This window comes from Doryrhamphus excisus, linkage group LG8 (genome assembly GCF_037039965.1).
Source record: "Doryrhamphus excisus strain RoL-2023G ecotype Guam linkage group LG8, RoL_Dexc_Guam_v1.1, whole genome shotgun sequence".
Classification (NCBI taxonomy): domain Eukaryota; kingdom Metazoa; phylum Chordata; class Actinopteri; order Syngnathiformes; family Syngnathidae; genus Doryrhamphus; species Doryrhamphus excisus.
In genome coordinates this window covers 8,834,740-8,858,042 of record NC_136364.1, presented here as the reverse complement: position 1 = coordinate 8,858,042, position 23,303 = coordinate 8,834,740, and the positions used below count along the sequence as shown (strand labels likewise).

General features: G+C 48.9%; 7 protein-coding genes across 12 annotated transcripts; 4 read left to right on the top strand and 3 right to left on the bottom strand.

The window, feature by feature from the left end:
- The first annotated feature begins 56 nt into the window (after positions 1-56).
- On the top strand, positions 57-4,958 carry mmp23bb (matrix metallopeptidase 23bb). The gene is made up of 9 exons (XM_058080547.2): positions 57-183; positions 684-2,445; positions 2,786-2,901; positions 2,968-3,101; positions 3,166-3,333; positions 3,398-3,562; positions 3,622-3,732; positions 3,806-3,932; positions 4,008-4,958. Exons 2-9 carry the CDS (start codon positions 2,410-2,412, stop codon positions 4,198-4,200), a joined length of 1,050 nt encoding a protein of 349 aa, XP_057936530.2. The 5' UTR covers positions 57-183; positions 684-2,409; the 3' UTR covers positions 4,201-4,958.
- On the bottom strand, positions 4,690-5,823 carry serp1 (stress-associated endoplasmic reticulum protein 1). The gene is made up of 3 exons (XM_058080550.2): positions 5,601-5,823; positions 5,404-5,476; positions 4,690-5,091 (listed from the first exon to the last, which is right to left on the bottom strand). Exons 1-3 carry the CDS (start codon positions 5,682-5,684, stop codon positions 5,051-5,053), a joined length of 198 nt encoding a protein of 65 aa, XP_057936533.1. The 5' UTR covers positions 5,685-5,823; the 3' UTR covers positions 4,690-5,050.
- A 433-nt stretch (positions 5,824-6,256) lies between these two features.
- Positions 6,257-9,761, top strand: eif2a (eukaryotic translation initiation factor 2A). The gene is made up of 16 exons (XM_058079976.2): positions 6,257-6,344; positions 6,680-6,749; positions 6,830-6,901; positions 6,991-7,109; positions 7,192-7,291; positions 7,367-7,449; positions 7,574-7,647; positions 7,713-7,857; positions 7,921-8,037; positions 8,121-8,277; positions 8,347-8,431; positions 8,513-8,845; positions 8,919-9,023; positions 9,094-9,210; positions 9,284-9,349; positions 9,466-9,761. The coding sequence occupies exons 1-16, from the start codon at positions 6,317-6,319 to the stop codon at positions 9,529-9,531; spliced, it is 1,737 nt and encodes a 578-aa protein (XP_057935959.2). The 5' UTR covers positions 6,257-6,316; the 3' UTR covers positions 9,532-9,761.
- Positions 9,762-10,028: 267 nt separating this feature from the next.
- tsen34 (TSEN34 tRNA splicing endonuclease subunit) lies at positions 10,029-14,497 on the top strand. 2 transcript variants are annotated; one of them, XM_078792739.1, is made up of 6 exons: positions 10,029-10,226; positions 11,002-11,176; positions 11,258-11,396; positions 11,460-11,738; positions 11,852-12,062; positions 13,857-14,497. In XM_078792739.1, exons 2-5 carry the CDS (start codon positions 11,003-11,005, stop codon positions 12,037-12,039), a joined length of 780 nt encoding a protein of 259 aa, XP_078648865.1. In that variant the 5' UTR covers positions 10,029-10,226; position 11,002; the 3' UTR covers positions 12,040-12,062; positions 13,857-14,497. The 2 variants fall into 2 exon arrangements, with proteins under 2 accessions (XP_078648865.1, XP_057936861.2); XM_058080878.2 differs by having other exon boundaries at positions 10,903-11,176.
- On the bottom strand, positions 12,097-16,130 carry clrn1 (clarin 1). The gene is made up of 3 exons (XM_058080879.2): positions 15,838-16,130; positions 14,205-14,384; positions 12,097-14,089 (listed from the first exon to the last, which is right to left on the bottom strand). Exons 1-3 carry the CDS (start codon positions 16,088-16,090, stop codon positions 13,824-13,826), a joined length of 699 nt encoding a protein of 232 aa, XP_057936862.2. The 5' UTR covers positions 16,091-16,130; the 3' UTR covers positions 12,097-13,823.
- masp1 (MBL associated serine protease 1) lies at positions 16,064-20,257 on the top strand. The gene is made up of 13 exons (XM_058080468.2): positions 16,064-16,289; positions 16,372-16,591; positions 16,659-16,836; positions 17,561-17,692; positions 17,941-18,137; positions 18,204-18,351; positions 18,426-18,550; positions 18,649-18,727; positions 18,808-18,942; positions 19,013-19,087; positions 19,166-19,413; positions 19,478-19,666; positions 19,740-20,257. Exons 1-13 carry the CDS (start codon positions 16,273-16,275, stop codon positions 20,160-20,162), a joined length of 2,166 nt encoding a protein of 721 aa, XP_057936451.2. The 5' UTR covers positions 16,064-16,272; the 3' UTR covers positions 20,163-20,257.
- Positions 20,197-23,003, bottom strand: LOC131134742 (coagulation factor IX). 5 transcript variants are annotated; one of them, XM_058080315.2, is made up of 11 exons: positions 22,879-23,003; positions 22,729-22,794; positions 22,489-22,661; positions 22,345-22,369; positions 22,159-22,272; positions 21,950-22,084; positions 21,615-21,886; positions 21,425-21,539; positions 20,838-21,034; positions 20,633-20,758; positions 20,197-20,507 (listed from the first exon to the last, which is right to left on the bottom strand). In XM_058080315.2, exons 2-11 carry the CDS (start codon positions 22,790-22,792, stop codon positions 20,265-20,267), a joined length of 1,464 nt encoding a protein of 487 aa, XP_057936298.2. In that variant the 5' UTR covers positions 22,793-22,794; positions 22,879-23,003; the 3' UTR covers positions 20,197-20,264. The 5 variants fall into 5 exon arrangements, 4 of the variants coding, with proteins under 4 accessions (XP_057936298.2, XP_057936297.2, XP_078648864.1 ...); XM_058080314.2 differs by having other exon boundaries at positions 22,729-23,001; XM_078792738.1 differs by having other exon boundaries at positions 20,684-20,758; positions 22,729-23,001.
- Positions 23,004-23,303: the final 300 nt, after the last annotated feature.

Below are 23,303 nucleotides of genomic sequence, written 5' to 3'. Positions count from 1 at the left end.
AACGCGGCCGCGGCGCTGCGGTCCGCTCAGCTGACGGCCGCCATCTTGACTGTGACGGCGGCAGACGGCGGACGCGGCAGGTTGTGTTCCATTGTTGGGCTCCCATTGTTGTGCCGTCTCTGTGTTGTAGCGGTGTGGTCATGTTTTTACTCCGTCTCCGTCAGTCGTCGGCTGTGATGAAGGGTAAGAGAAACATAAGAACACAACTGTCAGCACTCATCCCGCCGCGGTGCGGCGGTGACGTCACTGTCTGACTGCAAACTGGACAGCTAGCTAGTAGCTAGTCGAAGCCCATGCAATTCGGCATTAACAAACAACATATAAAATGTCATATTTAGCCAGTTAGTAGTCACGGTTTGCATCTTTACGATATTCCAACACGTTTGTTGTGGCTGTGTGTGAAAATATCCGACATATTAACAGTAACCTTTATCATTAATGTATATCATGTTAGTTTGGAATACGTACGTAGTGATTACATAAAAAGTCATGATTTTAAATGCAGATCTGAATGCGGTCTGTCACCCTGTTTATACTGTTAAAATCGACCGTTTAGAGTGGACACAAAGTATTGTGGCTGCGTTATTACTGAGTGCTGGCTAGCGCCACCACCTGTCCTCTTCAGGCACAGCAGCTAAGGTGAGCAAACACCAAGGAAGTAACCTGTTTCTCTTCCTCTACAGGTGTTTCAGGCATTGACTGCCTACCTGTGTGACATCACAACGTAACATCATTTATGCTAAACAAGGAGTGGGACAAATGTCCTAGAGCCCCCCCCATCCACTCAGCTTCCTGCTTCCTCCTGGCCAACTGTATCTTCTCGGCATCCACGTGCGACCGAGTGTGACATGTGTGGTCTTTCCATCTGGCCTTGAACTGGCGTCCACAGATCCCCGACTATATGAGCGTCAGCCAACAAGCTAAAAAGCCCAAACTGTCCACTCGTTGTCCAGCGCTGCTCTTTAAGGGAGCGAGGGAGGTTTACCACCATACGAGAGCCACAAGCACAAGATGGGCAAGAGGACACCAAAGAGCTTGAACAGGAAGTAATATCAGGTCGCTATGATGCTGCTACTCTGTGGTTTTTTTAGGTTTTGATTTTTGTGAGCTGGATGAAAAAATCGAAACCTAAAGAAAAAACAGCGCTGACGGCGGATACGACTTCTTCTTTGGTGGTATTTGCATTTTCTGCCTCATGTGGCAAAATGTGTTTTGTAGCGGTGTGGGTCACATGGCGTATGTCACATCACAACACTCGACATCACTCCAGCTGTCCACTTTGTCACCTGATGCCCAAAGACGGTCCACTTCCTGCGATAAACATGGTGACATGAGTGTTCAGTAGAGCGGTAGGTCACATGACAACCCATTTGCTGTCCATTAACTTTTGTCAAAGTGTGTGTATATGTTACCAACTAAAATGTGACTCCCAAAAATTGCAGTGTCGTGTGTGTACCCCCTAGTGGATGATTGCAGTATTGCAGCTTACATAGAAGGGGGTGTGGCCTCATCACTTCTGTAGTCAGGTGCACAACGAGCAGGCCAAAGGTTATTTAGTCAGAGTCGTGAGAAAACTAACGAGGCTGTGACAGGAAGTGGTTCGTACCCTGTCCCCCCCAGTCTGAGCTTATGACTTCATTTTTAAACTCCGGCTGGTTTCCACGGCAACGTGGAACTTTTAAGAACGCACTGACAGACGCTTCCTTTCGCACACAAAGACAAGAATGTGTGTGAATGGCGTCATTAAATCCTCATCCGTCAGCTGCCTGCCGGCCAAACGCCCCCCGGAGGTCATCTGGAGGGCTGCCAGGAGGGACAGAAGCATGTGACGTCTTCGCTCTCTAGCGCCACCTGTCAGTCAACGTTGCTCATCTTTTTCTCACAAAATTCCGCCACCCCCAAAAATCAGCATCATTGTTTGCCTACATATAGTCACATGACGTACGATTGACAGCTCTAGCACCTAGTTAGGTTCTGGCCTAGCAACCGCCATAATAACCACTCAGTGGAGCCCCCTGCTGGAGTGGCAGAAAACACGTTTAATCTCAGGACGTTTAAAAAAAAAGGAAGACAGGAAGAAGACCATGGTTGTTTGGACAGATGTTCTGAGGACACAACAAGACATCTGGACCCAATCTTCAGTCGGTGGGAAAACACCTCAAGAGAGGGTGGTCCTTCCTGCCCCACCCCCCTGCCCCCTGTCTTTGTGAAGAGGCAAAGATGGAAGCTCAAGAGTTAAATTCAAAATCACCTGATCCCGCCCCCTTGCATGAGACCCTCTGTTGCAGAACTTGGGTCACTTCACTCCAAAACCCACCCGGACAGAACCAGGACTACCTCAAAGGACTGCTCAGCTGTTTGATTGACAGCTGCTTGTCATGTGTGTGACTGTGTGACGTCACTGGGGTCATGGAAGTTCTGCTGCTCCTGATGATGATGGCACAGGTCAGTTTTACTCTGGAAAAAGTCATTGTGTGTGTGTGTGTGTGTGAGAGAGAGAGAGAGAGAGAGAGAGAGGGAGAGAGAGCGCGCGAGGGATGAAGAGTAGCACGTGTGCCACGTCAAACTCCGTGTGTGTGTGTTTGTGTATTTTACTGCTCATGTTGATGAAGTTATTTTATTCCAGAGCATCAGAGACAAGTGTGACGTTTCGAGGGACGAGTGCGCTGTCCTCCTGTAGGGGGCAGCAATGAGCAGTGGCCATTTTCACGTAACCTTACTGCTGCCCCTAACGGACAGCAAGAGGAAGTTAATTGCTTTTGAAGCCCCGCATTTTGTCTCGTAGGTGTTCGGTGCCATCACACTGGAGCGCCGCCATGACAGTTTACGTTACAGAGTCAGCAAACGTTATACTATCAACCCGATGGGACAGAAGTGGACGCATATGAACATCACGTACAGGTGACGCTAGCTCTTTAGCACGCTAGGCTAACACCACAATCACACTTGACCTTTGGTGTCCTTCAGGCTGGACAAGTTTCCCAACACGCTGAGTGCGGAAGACACCAGGAAGGCCATCAGCATCGCCTTCGCCAAGTGGAGCGATGTGTCGCCGCTGACCTTCACAGAGGTCACCAATACCACCGCCGACATTGTCATTGGTAGGAAGTGAGGTGGTGGGGCCAACGCGTCCAGTTAGCACAGTCTGACATGTGCGTGTGGTAGGATTCTACACCTTCAACCACTCAGACTGTTGGCACTCACCACTCCACCCGTGTTTCGACGGGCTCAATGGCGAACTGGCTCACGCCTTCCTGCCTCCACGAGGAGAGATCCACTTTGACAACCACGAGTTCTGGATCCTGGGAAAGTCCCGGTTCAGCTGGAAGCAAGGTAGTGCGAGTTCATCAGAAGCTTCTAGAACATTGGAGATGTTGGTGCTGATGTGTCCTCTCAGGCGTGTGGCTCAACGACCTGGTCCAGGTGGCGGCGCACGAGATCGGCCACGCTCTGGGTCTGTGGCACTCCAGGGACCCGCACGCCCTCATGCATCCCAACGCCACCTACACAGGCCAGCGGAACGTCGGCCAGGATGACGTGTGGGCCATCCAGAGGCTCTACGGTAAATTACTGACAATCACCATGGTAACACGCTAAAATGATGACATTTGTTGTTGTCAGGGTGTGAGGACAAAAAGCGCGTATGTGACGCGTGGGCCCGCTTGGGCTTCTGTGAACGCAGGAAGTGGTTCATGAAGAAGAACTGTCCTCGCCGTTGCGACCTCTGCTTTGGTGAGCCCGCCGCCGCTGCCGCCACTCATCATGACCTCCCCAAACTCAGCACCCCCTTGCTTTGCTGCCGCAGAGCCTCTGGAAGCAGTCGCCACACCAACACCACCTCCGGCCAATGTGAAGGTCAAGGTGGTCCCACGCGGGAAGGTGGTGGGCTTCCGCTGCGGCACCAAGAACCCGCGCTCCCTGCCCAAAGTCAGGTCAGCAGACCGGTGTCATGCCATAAAAAAACAGGAAGCCTGAGTGTCGTCATGATGACTCTGATTTGTCTCCAGCTGGTACAAAGATGGCGAGCGAATCACGGTGTCCATCCCGGGATACATCGTGGTCAAAGGGCGGGACCTCCGCATTGTGGCCAACGAGTTCAATGAGGGCGTGTACACCTGCCGCATCCATCGCCGTGGTGACGGCGTGTCCGCGAACTCGTGGGTCATCCGCCTGAAGCCGGAAGAGACATCCAACAGCTGAGAACGGAGGACATTTTAGCCTTCAAAATACTCGTTAGCATGTTAGCTCGGAAGCCACGGTGAAGACGATATCTTTGACTTTGGACACGTCACATTCTCGTTTCTCGACTGTCTACCTCCAAGTGTCAAATATTTACCTCTTTTACTTTCTTCATGAGCGCGTCTGGCTACTCATCAGCAAACATTCATGGGTTGCCATGGTAGCGACCTGTCGTCATGGAGGCCTTTTGGCGCCTCGGCGACATTAAAACGAGGACTAACATTCACAAAGCGACTAAAACTTTTACTGTCAAATAAAACCAAGTAGTCTTCCTCCTGGTGTGGATGTTACCGTGGCAACGGGACCCATCTTGTATCCTTTTGTCGTGATTAGACTTCGAAACTACAAACAACGTCTTCAAGCTAGCAGGACAGGTCATCGAAACAGGAAACTAACTGATGTCACACAAACAGCACCACTTGCTGGCTGCAGAAAGGAGTTGCGTTCAGGTGAAACTTTATTTAGTCTCTCCCAAACACAGGCGCACACACACACACACACACACACACATTCATCTTGTTCCCCAGAACCCACAGATGCACTTTGACCCCGCCCTCCGTCTGTCTGATAAGCGCCAATAAGAGGGAGGAGGGAGCGTAGGCACATGTAAACACAGGCACAAACAGCGACAAGGTCGGCGGCGGCAGCACGTTGAATAAACACAACATCAGTGGGGAAAAACCATCTGTGCACATGTGTTGGTGGTGAGTGTGTGTGTGTGTGTGTGTGTGTGGAGGGTCCCAGCCAGGAAAGATTGCAGGTCAAAGTTCAGGAATGTTTTGGTTGGTCAGAGAGTGTGATGATGTCATCATTACATGCCCATCCTGATGCTCTGGATGATCTGGAAAATGGCTGCAAAAAACAACAAGTTGTCTCGTTATTGAAGGTGGCATCTATATTCAGTACATCAACATCGTGTTGGACTTTGTCAAGTTAGCTTGACATGGAGCAGCTTGACATTATGGACCAGGCCAAGTCAAGCCCCGCCTACGTGTTGTGGCGTCATGCCACATGGGCGGGGCTTCAGGTGTGATGTTGACTAAAAACCCTACATTTCCAAAGTGTTTGACTGGAAAATGTCATGATTGTATGATTTATGTTTGCCACGCGACTACTTATGTCATAAAGTGACGGATATAAACTGAACCTGACAGTAGAACTTACCGGAACCGCAAACGACAAAGATGAAGAGCGCGAGCAGCCACGGTCCAACACCTTTGTCCTCGGTCATGTTCCTCTGAAACCAACAACAGTGTACCTTGTCATGACAACTCAAGTTGATCAGAACTTTGTTCATCAAGCCGATCGAGCTATCCGATACTGGTTTTACTAGTTTGACAGAAGCAGAACTTGTCACTCACCGTGGACTTGGCCACGTTGCCTCGCTGAGTGATGTTCTTGCTGTGCTTCTCGTTCGCCATTCGGATCCTCTGTTTGGCCACCATCTTGTCTTCTTGTTGGACTTGTAAAGTGCTCGTTTGTCGGCGAGTTGATGATAGTTAGCTGCTTTGTTTGTGTGATACGGTGCGGCTCGTTGGAAGTGAGGTCGGATCTCGCTTGTCGACGTACTCAAAAAACTCAGACCACGCCCCCGACACCACTTCCTGCATCATGTGTGCGTGTCGTCCATCAACTTCCGATATACACCTTCAAAATACGAAAGTTGTTCCAGTGTGACGTTCTATCAGACGACAATATACGTCCAGTATACTGCATATTGTCTTGATGTTCACAACACCACATTGTTAGATATGTAGATATTTTCGATATCTGTTTTAGTGCGTGTTTATGTTGTGTACTCCAGAGGCGACCTAATGGAACGTTTATTTTCAAACAGGAAGTGGGACTGTAAAAGCCAACGACTAGGTCACCAAACGTTTGAAAAATATTCTAAATCTATTACAGATTACCTAATCGAGTGTGTTATTAAAAAAACAAAACAAATAATGAAGTTTTTACTTTTTATTTTAAAATACGTGTCCCAAAACCCGGGCTCAACGCTGACGTGGCAGCGAACGCCCCGCCTCTGTCTACGCATTTCCGGTCAAAGTCTTTTCTAATTCCGTCACACGTGAACATGGCGCCACCAGTGCCGCTGTTAGCAGGTTGGTGTCGTTTGTCCCATGTTGTCTCATGTAGCGTTCATTCTCGACTACCTCTACTCCCATATTTACTCTATTTGTGTCTGGACACCGTTAAAAACGCTTGAGTTTTCAGTAGTATTGACTTTTATCGAGTCAATTTAAATACATTAACTCGATAAACTTCATCACCCACTCACTCAACCCACATCGGCGGTACTGGCCCTGCAATTACATTTCGTAACATCATCCATCTCCATCACCCATAACTACTCCTATTAAAATTAAAGCACCGATTTCCTTAAACTATGTCATTTGTCGTGCATTTTATTTGATTGTCACCTCATTGTGTTTTTCAGTGCGTGGATCAGATGGTACCACTCTGCTCCAGGGACCTCCTTCGTGCAAAGAGCACGCTGCCTTCCCCAGGTTATTTGACATCACCTGTGACGTCATTTGTAATGTAGTCTGCTGGTCTCTCACTGTGTGTGTGTGTGTGTGTTTAACAGAGAAGGGGTGCCGAGCAAGTGTTTGACATTCAGCAGGGATGGCTCGTTGTTTGCTTGGTGCAATGGACAAGTGTAATTATATCTTGACTGCATTACAACCAAATAAGATCTTAAAGGGACAGTACGCAGGGAATAATGCCTTTTGGTTTTTGCTTCACCAGCGTCAGAGTGGTCAAAACGTCAGACGGCTCCCTGGTGGCTACTTTTGACCTTCCAAAGACCACGCTGCTGCAGTTCTCCCCACTTGGCAGCATCCTGGCCACCTGGCAACCGTACACCAGTAAGACTAATGGAGTGCAGAACGAATGGACACTGTGATTACATCGCTGTAGATGTTCAGTCATTTTCTCTCGCTGTGTCAGAGAGTTCACAGGTCGCTCAGGGTGACGCCAACCTGCAACTGTGGGAGCTGTCGAACGGTGGACTCGTCAAAGCGTTCTTCCAGAAGAAGGTTGACATGTGGTTAGTCTGAATGGGGCGCCTGCTTTCACCCGATAGCTATAGGAGGCCGCGTTAAGTCGTCGTGTCGGCCTGCAGGTGTCCCAGCTGGTCCGAAGACGAGAAGATCGCGGTGAGGAGCGTCAACAACGAGCTGCACTTCTTTGAGGACAACAACTTCAGTAAGATGCCACCATGTTGACATGTAGCATGAACCTACACACAGGGATAGCATGGTAGCAGGCATGTTAATAAGCGTCCACGAGGTACGAGCGGTGCCTGATGGTCGAGTGTTTCTCTTTTCAGACGCCATCGCCAACAAGCTCCACGTGCAGAAGGTTTCAGACTTTGAGCTCTCACCAGGCAGTCAGCCCAGTAAGGTGAGAATCACACGTATTCTTCCTCGACTCCTTCCCTCCTTCTCCACCCTGTTTGTCTCCAACAGGTGGCCATCTATGTTCCAGGGAGCAAAGGCGCTCCATCGTTTGTCCGTCTGTATCAGTACCCGATGCTGTCTGGCTCCGCCGCGACGCTGGCCAACAAGAGCTTTTTTAAAGCGGACAGGGTCAGCATGCTGTGGAACAAAAAAGGTGGGACATGTAACACACAGGGAGTCACAGCAGCAACATGGCTGACATCACATTTTGTCACAGCGTCGGCCGTGTTGGTGACGGCGAGCACAGAGGTGGATAAAACTGGTGCTTCCTACTACGGTGAGCAGACACTGCACTACCTGGCCGTCAGCGGAGAGACTGCGCTGGTCCAGCTGCGTGAGTACACTCACTTGCACAACACAACCTTCCTCCATTGACCGCCCCGTCAGTAATTGTTCCCAATGTCGTCCGTGAGGCAGCAAAGAACGGGCCCATTTATGACACGGCGTGGAGTCCAAACTCGTGTGAGTTCTGCGTGGTGTACGGCTTCATGCCGGCCAAGGCTACCATCTTTAACCTCAAGTGTGACCCCGTCTTTGACTTTGGAACCGGACCCCGTAACGCCGCCTATTACAGGTGAGAACTGGCTAGTTCAGATTACACTTGCTGAGACTAACTTGTCTGACCGGGTGGGGGCGGGTCCAGCCCACAGGGTCACATCCTGGTTCTGGCCGGCTTTGGAAACTTGCGGGGCCAGATGGAGGTCTGGGACGTCAAGAAGTATAAACAGGTGAGGCTGACTAGTGCTGTCAGTACTCCCTCGCTCCATCCCCCTCATCCCCCGCTGTAACAAGACTGCTCATGTCCACAGGTGTCCAAACCTCAGGCTCCGGACGCCACGTACTTTTCCTGGTGTCCCGACGGCGAGCATGTTGTCACGGCAACATGCGCACCGCGTCTGCGTGTCAGCAATGGTTACAAGATGTGGCACTACACAGGCTCTGTGCTGCACGAGTGGAACGCACCAACCGGGTCCGAGTTGTGGGAAGTCCGCTGGCAGTCCTTCCCTGATGGCATCTTCCCCGAGCGGCCGGTGAAGTTCCAGGCCCCGCCCAGTCACCTGGGGAGCACGGAAGCCCCGCCCACACAGGCCTACCGCCCCCCCTCACTCAGACACCTCCCGGCCACGGCCGGTTCCAAGCTGGTGAGGTGATCATGTGACACGACGGAAGTGCTTGTGATTAACATGTGACCTGACTAGTGCATGTGCGTGTCAGCACGAGGAGGAGCCACCGCAGAACCAGCGACCAGCAGACAAGAACTTGTCCAAAGCTGCCCTGAAGAACCTCAAGAAACGAGAAGCTCGTAAAGCAGCCAAACAGGTACAGTGATCTCATTACTCTGCCGTCTCTGGCGTGAACATCGCCATCTTTTGTTTTTCCCCTTCATCAGAAGAACAAGCCTGAGCCCGACCCTCCATCTGCTGACCCCGCCCCCGTTGCCAACAGCCAACCACAGCCGAGTTGTGGTGATCCGGAGACGGACAAGAAGATCAAAAACATTAAGAAGGTGAATGCGAGCTAGCAGTGGTTGAGTCAGGTCACGTAATGCGGCGGCTATGTCTCATGTTTGTGTCATGCAGAAACTTAAAGCCATCGAGGAGCTGAAGGAACAGCAAGCGTCTGGAAAAGTTCTGCAGAAGAACCAGGTGAGGTCACCTGACTGACGGCGCGTGTCTTTATTGTCTTTCTGATGGCTGAAGTGTGACTGTGGGTGGAGCACCGGAAGTCATGGCAGCACTTCCTGTTTGTCATGTGTCCACAGTTAGAGAAGATGCAGAAGGAGGAACAGCTGCTGGAAGAGCTCAAGGGGTTACAGTTGGGACACTGAGGCCACACAGACCCAGCTTTCCTTCCCACTATAGGGAAAGGGTGTGGCTAAAGCCTCCCCAGCCACAGAAGAACCAATGGGATGTTTTGTACATGTTGCAGAGGATTTTGGGAAATATAGGAAACAAAAAGTCATGAACAACCAAAGGATGAGTTTCATTTTCTTGTCTGACAGATTCTGGACTAATTACAAGATTCGACTTTCACAATAAAAGCCTCTTTTTCATTGTGGCTTCGTAGCATGTTGAATAAACTTTATTTCCTGAGCATCTGTTTCAAACACATACTAAACGCCAGTCAAGAGTATTGGCATGGTGAGATTGTCGCTATGTATAAATGTGTATGAAACATGCATCAATCATACGTTTATACGTGATTATATCAAGTGATAGTTTTACTTCTTCTCACAGAGTCTCTTAAGTGCGCCAATTGTTAGACTTCTTGTCATTGGCTCATTCAGCTGCCAAACAAACGACGTATTTTGTAGTTCAACCCCAGACGTAAAAACAGTTAATGGGACGGTTTACGGCATGTCGCGAATGCGTGAAGCGCACGTGCAAGAGCTCGCAGCAAGCTAGCTAAGATGCTATGTAAACAATTAGCCACTCACCGGTAAAAAATAAATAATAAACTTCAGGCGTTTTATGATGTGACACTATCATCAATTCGATCGATAACCTGATCTTCAGACAGTTTGTAAGTATGTTACAACTTAATGCGATAATTATATACTGTATTGTAGTTGCCTTTAGTGCTTGGTTTTCAAAGAGTAATATGGTCATAATACTACACAAACAAAACATTGCTCATGCTTAGTAAATAACAATCAGTATTTTGTGTCTTAGACCCAACAAGTCGTTCCATTACCTTAATGGTCTCTCCCTTCTTCCCTGGTTACATTTCTGTGTCTTCCGTTGTCTACAAAATGTACAATGAATTAGTCTTTGAACAACTGTCTTCTTCATACCAAACATTCCACATGTGTAGCAAACATGTCACATGAGTAACAGGGTTATGACGTCAGCTGAATCGTTAGCACCCAGTGGGGTGCACCAAGGGAACAGACTTTGCTTCAGAAGCACTTAAATTCTAGCATTTGTTCCGTGAAATTGTAATAATTTATTCCCTTTTCACTTAGTAGCGCTTAAACTAGTGGCGCTGCTTCCACTGTGTGTTTGTTTCATTTCAACACACAATCAGATTTGAACTTCTATGTGTTGCCATGTCTGTGTAATCTTCCCATGGCCTTCTGAATTTGTTGCGCTGGCTCATGTCACATGCCTATTAGCAATGGGACCGTTTTTTCACCTCACAAGGCCAGCTACCTGGCCCATAGTCATGCTAGCATTATTAAGGCCTATTCTCTAATTAGGGAATTGCTTCAGAGTGCAAAGATGGCTGACAAAGAGGAGGAGCCATCTTCCCAAATTATTGGTGTAAGTTACTCTGACTCCGCCCCCCTGCTGTGGAGGATGGAGGATCTGCGGGCGGCTAGGTCGCATGGCCTGGTCGGTGCGCTGCTGGGGTCCCTGCCGCGGACCCCCCGACAGAACGTCCGTCTGGGTCGGCCGTTGTTGTTACTGCCAGAAGAGGAGCGCCTGCTAGTGGAGCGCCACACGGCCACCATCTTGCCACCTGAACCACCGGTGAGCTTGTGTCCATGCCGCTGTCATCAAGCTGAAAAGGGGAAAGGGTCGGCATGTTTGATATACCCTTGTCGTTGGTAGGAAGCAGAAGAGGCGGTACTTCGTCAGCAGGTGGCGCGGTTTGAGGAGAACCTGCTTTGCAGTTTTGAGGAGCAGCAGGTCCTTGCTCTTCGAGACAGGAAGTCAGCCCTAATCAGAGCCATGAGGTCATCGCATGCAGGTGAGCGAGCCATTGTCATGATGAACAATGTGTATTGTCATCTCATGGTTTTGCTCCATTTAGAGTCCGCATCGGGGAGTGAAGATGAGGACCTATGTGGGCGCCTGGAAGCGCTGGAGCGCGGCTTCACCTTCCCTCATTCGGCGTTGGCGGTCCAGCTGAGCACGGCGAGAGCAGGGCTCTCTCACTGCCCTGAGGACCGCGCCCTTCTGTCAGCAGGCGTGACCACTGGCCAAGACCCACGATGCAACACCCGATACCAGGTGTTCCGAGACCTGAGGGGGCGGGGCTTCTACCTCACTTCAGCCGGGAAATTTGGCGGAGATTTCCTCGTCTATCCTGGTGAGTTTGTGTCCTTCTCTGAGTAACCCTCTTTTACGTTTCCTTTCACTTCCTCTTTACGACCCCGCCCACGTTTTTAATCTTGGTAACGGGAACCTTGTCTTTCATCCCAGGTGATCCTCTTCGCTTCCACGCCCATTTCATCGCTGTGTGCCTGTCTGCGGACGAGAGCGTCGCGCTATTGGATATTCTTGCTGTGGCTCGTCTGGGCTCCAACGTCAAGAAGACCGTCCTCTTGTGCTCGCCGCAAAGCAGTGGAGGCGTGACGTACTCGTCCCTGCAGTGGAGCGGGATGGTCTGAATGTCTCCTTCCACGTCCTTCAAGTAAGACCTTTAGTGCTTGGTTTTCTTTGTTTAGTTTAGTTTTTTTTTTTTTACAAAAGAACAGTAGATGGCATGTCCAATTCTATACAGCCAACCAAAGATGAATAGTCACTTGTGCATATATTTTTATTCTAACAATCTTCACATGTTTTGGATATGTACAGCATACAGTACATAAAATGTGAGTAATGGATGCACCCATAAAAAGCCCTAAAAACACCTATTTTTCACCTTATAACATGTTACGAAACATATTTGACATTAAATTGTACTAAGAAACAATTACAGGCATACACTATACAGTAAACATTCGGCTGCACAACATCACGTCTTCTCAACTCATCAAATGTTGAGTGCATTGACTTTACAGCTGCCGGATTTATAGCTGCAGCATTTTTTTTTCTCCCCACCCCTGCAGATAGCCCCATCAGACCTTGAAAAATGAATTATTTACAATTTTAGACCAGTGAAAAGAGATCTATGAATATTAGATCATCTTCCGTCCCTGGTTTTCTGGCTTTGTCATGGCTAACATGCTAAGTGCTCACGTAACTTGTCTTGAGGTCCGTGAAGGTATTGCTTTAAGATGGGAGTATTCATACTTTAAATCGGGGGTGCCCAAACTTTTTCCACTGAGGGCCGTGTACTGAAACATCAAGAAATACGGGGACCATTTCCAACTCATGTAAATGCTAACAAGTTTAATATATTTTATATTTTAGCCTCTACCTAAAGCTTTGTGTTGTAGGTATTCTTAATATGAGCTTTCCCCCCTTACAAACACTTTTTTGTAATTTTTTTTGTATTATTATATGTATTTTTTTTACAAATACTTCAACTTCACTCTTGGCCGAATATATATACTTTTACCAAACCTAATTGCACATTTATTCTTTGTTTTGTTTTTACTCACAATATTCGGACTTTGCAACATTATTTTTTTCTTGAATGATTCAACTTTATGTTTCTCAGATCATTTTTCCCTCATGATATTGCATTATTCTTAAGATTATGACTTAATTGGTAACACTTTACAATAAGGTGTACAAAAATGCAGTAGTTAATGAGGAACAAACCTACAGTACCTAATCCTAAATAACTGCAACTCATCACTTCCTCGTTGAATGTCCCTGAATGTCCCTTAATCATTAGTTCCTCAGTAACTACTGTATTTCTGTGTACCTTACTGTAAAGCAAGACCACTTTTACTCACTTTCACTTTCAGACACTCTTAACACTTTAGTCTCTTATTAGTATAACTTTTATTATTTTGATGTTATTCTTCTACCCCCGGGCCACACTTTGGACACCCCTGTTTTTAGTCATCGGTATTCTTTCTCGCCTGAGATGCTAACTAGTTAGCTGTGAAATTGGACACCCAGTGTTACCCACAGGACTATAATCTAGTATTTGTGAAAGTGGTGGGCGGAGAATGACATAATGATGTAATCGTCGACTTTGTATTGTGAGTACGGAAAAACCTGAAAAGCAAAAGAAGTATGTTTAGAAGTACAATTTTTTTGTATTTTTTAAATGTCACACACAAGACAGAGCTGCCTGTGAGACTAGCTCTGTTGCTAGTATCTAGAAAGGCAAACCATTCAGTTGGCAACACTGATCCCTCCTGCTCCATCGTCTTCTTCTCTGGCAAACCAGGTGCCTTACGTGTTGATGAGCAAGGGCGAGCTGGCGGAGCCACATGTATTTGTGGCGATTTCAGAAAAATTTTGATATCAACAAATTGTGATATTGTGCGGTCAGTCAGTACATGAGATCTGCCGCTCCCCCGCTCAGGTCCAAGTCTTTGGTCCCCTGGAAGGGAAACTGCATCCCGGCCAGTCGGATCAGCGCCACGTTGACTCCTTGGAGGAGGAAGACCAGGAGGAAGAGCCAGAAGGAAATGTCATAACGCTCACGGTACGTCTGGAAGACGAAGGCCACTTCCTTAAAGTTGGCGATGCGCTCGGACAGACCATGGACTTTCACCTCAGACACGAACAGGATCAGAACCAGGACGCTGCACAGGCCTGCGGAACACCAGAACATCATAACATGGAAGTGACAGACATGTCTTCTTTTTGAAGGCGTGCTGCCCCCTAGTGGTGTGACACTTAGTATATGCAGGCAGTATGAGACTCTCACAGCAGATGGATGTCCACAAGTAAAGTCCCAGAGGACCGTGCAGTGTCTCGTAAGGTCGGCCAAAGGCGTTGAAGAAGAAGAAACCGCTCGCCACGGACGAGAAGACGATCAGTGCCGCGCAGAAAAAGACAATTGTCACGTGAAGACCTGCCGGGACGGCGTCCAACAGCTCTGAAAAGACTGACACACAAAGCAACTTTTTTCACACTGTTGCACAGTGATGAATCCAGGATGAAGGTTACTTTGAACAAATGAACAAAGAATTGAATAATTAATAAAGATTTAGGGAAGTAAAAGTCGCCCTTTGTCTTTCATCGGAAAATATCTGTGTGTTAAAGTAAGTAAAAACATGAAAAGCACAACAAATATGTGTATAAATGCAAATTCATTTTCTTCTGCCGCTTTTTTTATTGTTTGTCACAAACAAGACCTGTAAAGAGAGGGAGGGGCCCACAGCAGCTCCCGCTGCTCGTTGAGAAGAGCACACGTGCTTTTATGTCAGGGTCTCTGTTTGAAAGCTTTTACAGTTGTCCATCAAACATTGTCCCCTCTCACTTATCACAGTTTAAAAAAAATAATTAGTAAATGATCGCTAATGCCTGGATGACTAAGGTGTCTTGTTCGTTGGAAGAAAAGCATATATAAAAGCTAATGTTACATAATCTCGGTCTAAGTTAAGCATTTTCAAGCATAATTAAGTATAATATCAAGTAATACAATATGTTGATGAATTACTTTATTATTGAATGCCTTTTATTATTATTTTTTCATCTCTCAACAGGCACTATAATAATAATAACAATAGTCATCATCATAATAACAGGAGCTACTCTTATGGCCCCATCCAAGCTAAAACTCAACTTGGAATCCCCTACTTCCCTTCCTGCCCACCCATCCGGAAGACCTTTCTTGAGTCTAATTTATGTCTTAAATGGATTATTCTTCTCCGAGTATACCTATTTAAGGCGACTATAGGGGTGCTAGAGTGCTGTAATCGTGATTTTGAAAACAAACATGTTTCCGATGCGCTAACTACAAAAATATTGTTTTTATTTGAAGAATAAATGCACCTATGGCTTTCAAGTTTGGGGCCAATTAACTGCCATGATGTCATTGTTCCATTGACACTTTGTAAGGTGGTCCGTAAACGCACCACCGTGAGAGGCAAAAGTGAAACCCGCACATAACTTGATGACACTGATGCAACCTAATAAACAGAACACCTTATGCTTCATTACACAGATACTACATACCAACAGATACTACATACCAGCAGATATACACTACGCCTATTACACACAATAAGCGTTCAGCTTGACGTAAACATGCGTGAAAATGATCATATGCTCCAAATCCTCACTGACTAACCATCATTTGTTGCCATTTAATCAGGCAGAAGGTCCGTGCTCTATATAGTCCGAGGACCAGCAAACACCAACCAAACATGGACCTTAACGGTTAAAAAAAAAATGGGTGTTGAATGTTGAGTGGGTGGAGCTTGTGAGTAATTGAACACTGTTCAATTCATTATTCATGAAGTGAAACTTTAGTAATGTTCGTTATGATTACTAAGAATAACGTCAATATTGTGATTATTGTTATGACAGAACAACTTCGCATTAATATCGCTCACCTGAGAAACGGGAAATTCTCCCTCCCAGGCCGCATGTCTTCACTCTCTCTCCGTGGAAGAGTCCGTACGCGAGGCGGCCCACGAACTTGTCCAGCTCGGCTCCGGTGGCGTTGACGAGCTCTGCCCCGGTTCTGCACAGCACGGTCCCGTCGATCCAGAGCGGGAGGCCCGTGGCCACGGCGGCCGCCAGGGCGCAGCAGAGGCCGAGCGCGCCTCCGCAGGTCAGCAGGAACCGCTTGTGTCGCTTCGCCATGGCGGACCTCCCTCCAAAACTATCAGTCAGGACCGGACGGTCTCCAAGACAACGAGTGTGGGCGTGGCGCTGCGTGACGTCGCTGCGAGGATCGCTTGGCACCGCCCAGTGGAGGTTGAACTTAAACATTCCAGCACGTGCCTGGTACCGGACACATCAGATCAGAAGAGTCGCGAGCTGACATGGAGTCCATCATGAGGTGTTCTAGAATAATCATGTCTTTTATGTCAGCTAGCACTGTGACTGAGGTCAAAATTTCAGCAAGGTGTGCTTGTGCGCAGGTGTGTTTGTTTGTGCGCCTCCTTGGCGCTGATGGATGCTCAGCCGCAGTCTCCGACCCAAACCTTTGGCAGCTTCCATTCGCCAAACTTCCCGGCACCGTATCCTTCCGAGACGCAACGTCGCTGGAACGTCAGTGTTTCTGACGGTTTTCGGGTGCAACTCTACTTCAGCCATTTTGACCTGGAGCCCTCGTACCTGTGTGAGTACGACTATGTGAAGGTGAGGCCACGCCTTCCCACTACACACAGTCAAACTGCCACCAGGTGGTCTTAATACGTGCGTATAGGTGGAGGCAGAGGGGGAGATGCTGGCGCTTTTCTGTGGTCGGGAGGACACGGACACGGAGGCGGTGCCAGGTCAAAAGGTCATCACCTCCCCCGGGAATACCATCAGCATTATTTTCTCCTCTGACTTCTCCAACGAGGAAAACTTCTCAGGATTCAGTGCTCACTACAGCGCTGTGGGTGCGTTACTGACTTGTCTTGCTGACTCTGCGATTTGTTGTCTCATTGACTAGTTTTGTCTTGTTGACTTAATGACTCGTCTTGTCTACTTAACTTAACATTAATGACTTGTCTTATCTTGATGACTCATCATCTTGTCAATTTGTTGTTTCATTGACTAGTTTTGTGGGTCGCATGGTGATCGAGTGGTTAGCGCGCAGGCCTCACAGCAAGGACACCCAAGTTAAATTCCACCCTCGGCCATCTCTGTATGGAGTTTGCATGTTCTTTGCAACAACATGCTAGGTTAATTGGCGACTCCAAATTGTCCATAGGTATGAATGTGAATGTGAATGGTTGTTTGTCTATATGTGCCCTGTGATTGGCTGGCCACCAGTCCAGGGTGTACCCCACCTCTCGCCCGAAGACACCTGGGATAGGCTCCAGCACCCCCGCGACCCTCATGAGGATAAGCGGTAGAAAATGAATGAATGACTAGTTTTGTGTTGTTGAGTTGATGACTTGTCTTATTGTATTGTTTTGTTACATTGTTAACTTAATGATGTCTTGTCTTGATGACTTGTCATCTTGTCAATTTGTTGTCTCATTGACTAGTTTTGTCTTGTTGACTTAATGCCTTGTCTTCTTGTATCTTTTTTTCGCCTTGTTAACTTAATGTCATCTTGTCAATTTATCTTGTTGACCTGTTTTGTTACCTTCATGACTTGTTGTCTTGACTTGTCAGACGTGGATGAGTGTGTGGACGGCGTGGATGAAGACATGCAGTGTGACCACCTGTGTCACAACTACCTGGGGGGGTTCTACTGCTCGTGTCGCCATGGTTACCAGCTGCACTCAGACAATCGCACATGTACAAGTAAGAAAGTTTGCATACAAAGCAAAAGTTCTGTTGCTTCAACTGTGACTTTCTGGAATGTTGAAACGTGCTGAGAACTTTAAGACCCTGAAGACCCTCAGGCCTCAAGCAGCCTTATGTGTGTGTGTGTTCTGATAATGGTTGCTGATTGGTGTAAATATTTACAAGTACTGCACACACAGTTTGATTGATGAAGTGTGAGACTGACCACTGACATCTGTAATCTGTGTGCGTGTGTGTGTGCACAGTGGAGTGCGGTGGCCACGTGTTTCGGGAACATTCTGGAGTAGTGAGCAGTGTGGACTTCCCTGCTCCGTATCCAAAGAGTTCCGAGTGTTTGTACCTCATCGAGGTGTCGGCAGGCCTCAAGCTCCGCCTTCACTTTGAGGACACCTTTGACGTGGAGGACCATCCTGAGGTTGTGTGTCCGTATGACTACATCAAGGTAGGACACGTGTGCACACGTGCACTGTGCACACGGACCAAAGTGACTATGGATGTGTGGTTCCAGATCCGAGCGGGCTCCAAAGACTTGGGTCCATTTTGCGGCCGTCAGTCACCCGGTGTCATCGAGACCGACAGTAACGTGGCTGCCATATTGTTTCACAGTGACAACTCCGGGGAGAACCTCGGTTGGAGGCTGACGTACACGTCTGTAGGTTAGTGACGCGGCCTAAGCACGCCTCGTGATCGGATTCGGTGAGCTGGTTTCCTCACGTGCTTTTTTTTGTAGAGACAGGAAGCCACTGTCCGGTTCCAGGGGGGCCTCCAAACATCATACTGAGTCCGGTCCAGTCAGAGTACTCCTTCAGAGACCATGTGGTGATCACATGTGCTCCTGGGTTCAGACTGGTCCAGGTGACAAAGCAACATCATCCTGTTGCCATGGCAACCTCACATTATTTACTTCAATGCTACAAAACATTAGTGTTAGCATATGACTGCTTCTGGTGCAGGATGGCCAGCATGTGGATCTGCACCACATGGAGTGTCTGGCTGACAGGAAGTGGAACAGCACCCTTCCTGATTGTCAAAGTAAGAGCTGCTCTCGCTCACTTCCTGAAACTTTAAAAGGCGGAGCCGTTGGCGACTCATGTTGGGTTGCTCTGTCACAGTGGTTGACTGTGGCGCCCCCGGCGCAGTGGACCAAGCTGATGTAGTGTTTGGTAGCCATGACAACAGCACGCTGTTTGGATCCACCGTCCGCTACTTGTGCGGGGATGACGCCTTCCAGATCCAACCTAACGACAGTAACGCTCCAATCAATAGTCTTCTCATCGATAACTTCATTTGAAGTAACGCCTCTTTCCTGCGTGTCAGGTCAGTACCACTGCGGGCCAAGCGGGTTTTGGGTCCACCCTGATTTGGGGGCACAGCTTCCCTCCTGTGTGCCAGGTGAGCGTCGTCATCATGGTGTAATGATCGTCACCACGTGATGAACGCACGTTGAACCGCTGTTTGATCTCCTATCAGCGTGTGGCCGTCCCGCCAGGCTCTTCCCCTCGCAGGTGAAGCGTATCGTGGGGGGGCGCACCGCCGAGCCCGGCCTCTTCCCCTGGCAGGTTCTGCTGAGCGTGGAAGATCTGTCCCGCGTCCCGGAGGACCGTTGGTTTGGTTCCGGTGCCCTGCTGTCTGAAAGGTGGGTCCTGACGGCGGCCCACGTGCTGCGGTCCCGGCGGCGGGATGCCCACGTGGTTCCTGTGGCCCCCGAATACATCAAGGTGAGCCATAAGGTTGCACCTCCAACAATCGAAGTTGGCGGCATGAGGTGACATATCTTGTCAGGTCTTCGTCGGACTCGTGGACATGACAGACAAACTCACAGCCGCCGGTCACTCGGCGGAAGAGGTCATCCTCCATCCACAGTTCCGGCCTAGCAACTACAACAATGACATCGCCATGGTGAGGCTGAGCGCCCGGGTGCAACTTAACGCCGTCATACGGCCCATCTGCCTGCCCCCCCCACAGCGCCAGGTGGGTCTAGGACAGGAAGTGCTTGTCTGCATCACGTTATAACTCAGTCATCATTGACAATTACGTCCCACAGGACGACGCCCCAGTGCCCCCGCCCAACTCTGTGGGTGTCGTTGCTGGTTGGGGAATCTCCGACCCTTCCTCTGACATCTTAACCCCGGACCCGGGAACGACCTCTGACCTCCTGCAGTACGTGAAGCTGCCGGTAGTGTCTGAAGACGAGTGTCGCGCCAGCTACGCCTCACGCTCAGGCGGATACAACATCAGCGACAACATGTTCTGTGCCGGCTTCTATGAGGGGGGGCGGGACACTTGCCTTGGGGACAGCGGGGGTGCCTTCGTCATGGAGGAGCCGCTCAGCCATAGGTGGGTAGTGTTCGGGCTGGTGTCCTGGGGTGGCCCCGAGGTGTGCGGCAGTCGGAGGGTGTACGGCGTCTACACACGCGTGGTTAAATACGTGGAGTGGATCCAGAACCGCACAGACAACGCCTCCTAGTGGAGGCCCTGAGGAGGTGTACGCATCAAATACACTTCTTCACACATACTTTATTGTCTGTCCTCATTCATCATCATCATCATCACAAAAATAAAAGCGTCTTCAGCTCTGCGTGGCGTTCAAGTCCACTCTGCTCATGGTGGCTCTGATCCAGGTCAGGAAGTTCCCCAAGCGGGTGTAGACGCCATATTTGCCATTGGCGGCGCACTCCTCACCCCAGCTGATGATGCCGGTCAGAAACCACGTCCCCCTGTAGTTGACCACAAAGGGACCACCGCTGTCGCCGCTGCAGGCGTCACTGCTGGCCTTCAGGTATCCTGCACAGAACATGTTGTCTGTGATCACCTGCAGGGGGCACGCAACATGGATCCTCTTCACCTTTTTGAAACACTCTTCTGTATTTGCTCACCAGCAAACTGACAACACTCTGCTAACATCATGCTAGCATGATGCTAACGCTCTGCTATCACCTGCTCACTAGACAGGCTGCAGGAGTGGTGGCTGACCACCGGGAGCGCTACCTTCCTGAGGAACCGTGAAGACCTGCCCAGATACTTTGTGGTTCCCCACCCCGTCACCACACCCCGATTGTCCTCCTGAACACACACACACATCCCCATAATGTTTTTTAGGTTCAAGGTTGAGTCCAAATTAGTCCATTTGACGTCCTCAGACCTGGAGCAGGTATGTAGACAGGTGGGGGTCGGGCAGGCATGCAGGGATGGCGGTGGGTCCTCTTACGATGGCCCGGTCCAGGTATAGCAGAGCGATGTCGCTGTCCAGCGTGAACGAGTGGAAGTGAGGATGAATCAGCACCTGCTGGACCTTTATCATCTGCTCACCTGGATCGCGACGCTGCTTGTCATAGTCACCTGCACGCACAACAAACATGTGGCACATGTGCACCATGTAAATAACGTTTCTGCTTTGTTTGTTGTCGTAACACGAACAGCTAACATGTAGCCAATAAAGCTAGCCTTTGGCTAATGTATTCAAAATAAAGCTACCCGCTAACCTGCAGCTAAAGTAGCCAAAATAAAGCAAACTTTTGGCAAAGTTGCTAAATCAAAGCTAACCTGTGGCTAACATAGCCAAAGAAAAGCTAACTAATCAATCTAACCTGTGGCTGACATAGCCTGTGACTAACACACAGACAAAATAAAGCTAATCTCTGACTAGCACTCATTCAGCACTACTAATGGACTCTGATGCTAAAATTAGCAGGCTAAGTTGTGAGGAGACAGGTGAGAGTGTCATGTGACCTATGGTAATATGGTGCGCCCTCTGCTGGAAGCAGTGAGCAGCAGACAGCACCCAGCGGTCGGACACCAGCGTTCCTCCACAGAAGCCGTAACCATCGGCCCTTCGGATCAGAACCTGAACACATCACAAGGGTCTGGTCACGTGCCGTCCAAATGTAAAACCTATTTCATTCCAAATGTTTTTCCACACCTGCCAAGGACTCCCTCCAGGCTTCTCTAAGGCTCCTCCCACGATGCGAGGACTCAGGCCCTCAGTTATCCCGCTCGCCCCGCCCACTTCCTGCAGCTGAGACGCATTTACTGCCATCTCCTCTGCGTCGTGCGTCCAGTTCAACCAGCTGTGTGTGTTGTTGTCATCCCACGTGACGTTCGTACCCACTGTGACGTTGACCAGATCCGAGAGATCCAAAAGGGCGCGACCCCAATGCAGCATCACCTGCTGGTGCCCGCAGGGAAACGGAACTGAAATAACACACACATCAGCGTGTGTGTATGTACCACAGGAAGTGGTTTAGTAGAAGGTACCTGTTTTAGAGCACCTGCGGCCATCTGAGTCCAGTTTGAAGCCGTCAGCACAGCCACACTGAACACCAGCCCCCCCAGGCAGGTCTGTGCAGTACTGCAGGCAGCCTCCATTTCTATAGCGACACAGCAACACCTCTATACACACACACACAAACACTGACGTTAGCGGTAGGAGGCCTGCAGCTGATGACAGCAGCTGTCGTGGTTACCCAAGTGGCAGGTCTCTCCGTGAAAGCGAGGAGGACACAGACACAGGAAGTGCCCTCGCTCCATAGTGCACATGCCGCCATTGAGACAAGGGTTGGTCCTACACGGATTCAGGTCTATGACAGGACACAGACAGAGGACATCTGTCATGCAACCATTTCAATTTCAGCAAGTGGTCTTTCACTCACTTGTGTATCGGAACCAGAACTCCAGCTGTGGGACCAGATACAAGTCCAGAGGTCAGACAGACCATGTGACTGTCATCATCATTACGAGGAGGACATGGCCTCCATCGCTATGTTGCTATAGCAGCACATTACATCCCATCCCACCGTCTTCTCTTGAGACTGGAAGATCTCAGCCGCTTCCTCCTGTGAGCAGTTCTCCTCGTAGCATTCCCTCTCCAGGTCTCCAGGAAAGAGCTCCTCCAGCAAGTTGGAGTTGCCTCGTCGCCTCCTGGTGGACGGGTGCAAGATCTGCCATGCTGCGCTGCGCTGCAGGAACACTGTCAGAATGGCAACAAGTGTTAGCTTTAACGGGTGGCCTGCTGGCGCGCCCGCCCTGGGCCTCACCTGTGCTCTCTGCTAAGGCATAGCTGAGGATCAGCGTAGTTACCACGGCGATGGACGGCAGCATGTCTACGGAAAACGTGTAGAAAGGAGACTCGACTTCAACTGATAAGTCCGTTGTAGCAAAGAGTTAACTTTAAAAACTGGGCCTACTATCACTTCGTCCTGTATCGGAGTTTACTTTGACGCTTTTAGGCAGCAACCCCTTCTCCAGGCTGAGCTTTGCAAGCCAGCGTGAATAAATGTCCTACCTGATACTTCAACAATGATGATTGACGTTTGTCAGGAGTTAAAATGGAGGACCCGTTGATGGTTAACCACAGTTCAAACACTGTTACGACATCACGGTGTTCATCAATAACAGCTCTCAGTTCACCCATGTTGCAGCAAGCCATCAATAAAATTAAATATAAATAAATATCATTAATAGTATTCCAGTCAATTTGACGAACAATGAAGCTTAACTACAGATGACTAAAAGCACACAATAAAAAAAGGAAAGACAGAATTAAGGTCCCAAAAAGTAGGAAAACCCGTGATTATGTCCTGATTTTTGTGTTATTATTTATCATTAGTAT

Coding starts and splice junctions, on each gene's coding strand:
- eif2a (XM_058079976.2), top strand. CDS start 6,317: ATGGCGCCACCAGTGCCGCTGTTAGCAG. Junction 7,648..7,712: donor CAGGCAGTCAGCCCAGTAAG/GTGAGAATCACA, acceptor TGTCTCCAACAG/GTGGCCATCTATGTTCCAGG. Junction 9,024..9,093: donor CTCGTAAAGCAGCCAAACAG/GTACAGTGATCT, acceptor CCCCTTCATCAG/AAGAACAAGCCTGAGCCCGA.
- LOC131134742 (XM_058080315.2), bottom strand. CDS start 22,792: ATGCTGCCGTCCATCGCCGTGGTAACTACGCTGATCCTCAGCTATGCC. Junction 22,273..22,344: donor GTTCTGGTTCCGATACACAA/GTGAGTGAAAGA, acceptor GTCCTGTCATAG/ACCTGAATCCGTGTAGGACC. Junction 21,887..21,949: donor CCGCAGGTGCTCTAAAACAG/GTACCTTCTACT, acceptor GTGTTATTTCAG/TTCCGTTTCCCTGCGGGCAC.
- masp1 (XM_058080468.2), top strand. Junction 18,551..18,648: donor CTGGGTTCAGACTGGTCCAG/GTGACAAAGCAA, acceptor CTTCTGGTGCAG/GATGGCCAGCATGTGGATCT. Junction 18,728..18,807: donor CACCCTTCCTGATTGTCAAA/GTAAGAGCTGCT, acceptor GCTCTGTCACAG/TGGTTGACTGTGGCGCCCCC.
- tsen34 (XM_058080878.2), top strand. CDS start 10,925: ATGGCTGACAAAGAGGAGGAGCCATCTTCCCAAATTATTGGTGTAAGT. Junction 11,397..11,459: donor CATGAGGTCATCGCATGCAG/GTGAGCGAGCCA, acceptor TGCTCCATTTAG/AGTCCGCATCGGGGAGTGAA. Junction 11,739..11,851: donor AGATTTCCTCGTCTATCCTG/GTGAGTTTGTGT, acceptor CTTTCATCCCAG/GTGATCCTCTTCGCTTCCAC.
- serp1 (XM_058080550.2), bottom strand. CDS start 5,684: ATGGTGGCCAAACAGAGGATCCGAATGGCGAACGAGAAGCACAGCAAG. Junction 5,477..5,600: donor GCAACGTGGCCAAGTCCACG/GTGAGTGACAAG, acceptor TGTTGGTTTCAG/AGGAACATGACCGAGGACAA. Junction 5,092..5,403: donor CTTTGTCGTTTGCGGTTCCG/GTAAGTTCTACT, acceptor TGTTTTTTGCAG/CCATTTTCCAGATCATCCAG.
- mmp23bb (XM_058080547.2), top strand. CDS start 2,410: ATGGAAGTTCTGCTGCTCCTGATGATGATGGCACAG. Junction 2,446..2,785: donor TCCTGATGATGATGGCACAG/GTCAGTTTTACT, acceptor TTTGTCTCGTAG/GTGTTCGGTGCCATCACACT. Junction 2,902..2,967: donor CATATGAACATCACGTACAG/GTGACGCTAGCT, acceptor GGTGTCCTTCAG/GCTGGACAAGTTTCCCAACA.
- clrn1 (XM_058080879.2), bottom strand. CDS start 16,090: ATGGCGAAGCGACACAAGCGGTTCCTGCTGACCTGCGGAGGCGCGCTC. Junction 14,385..15,837: donor GAGAATTTCCCGTTTCTCAG/GTGAGCGATATT, acceptor TTTGTGTGTCAG/TCTTTTCAGAGCTGTTGGAC. Junction 14,090..14,204: donor CTTGTGGACATCCATCTGCT/GTGAGAGTCTCA, acceptor GGTGTTCCGCAG/GCCTGTGCAGCGTCCTGGTT.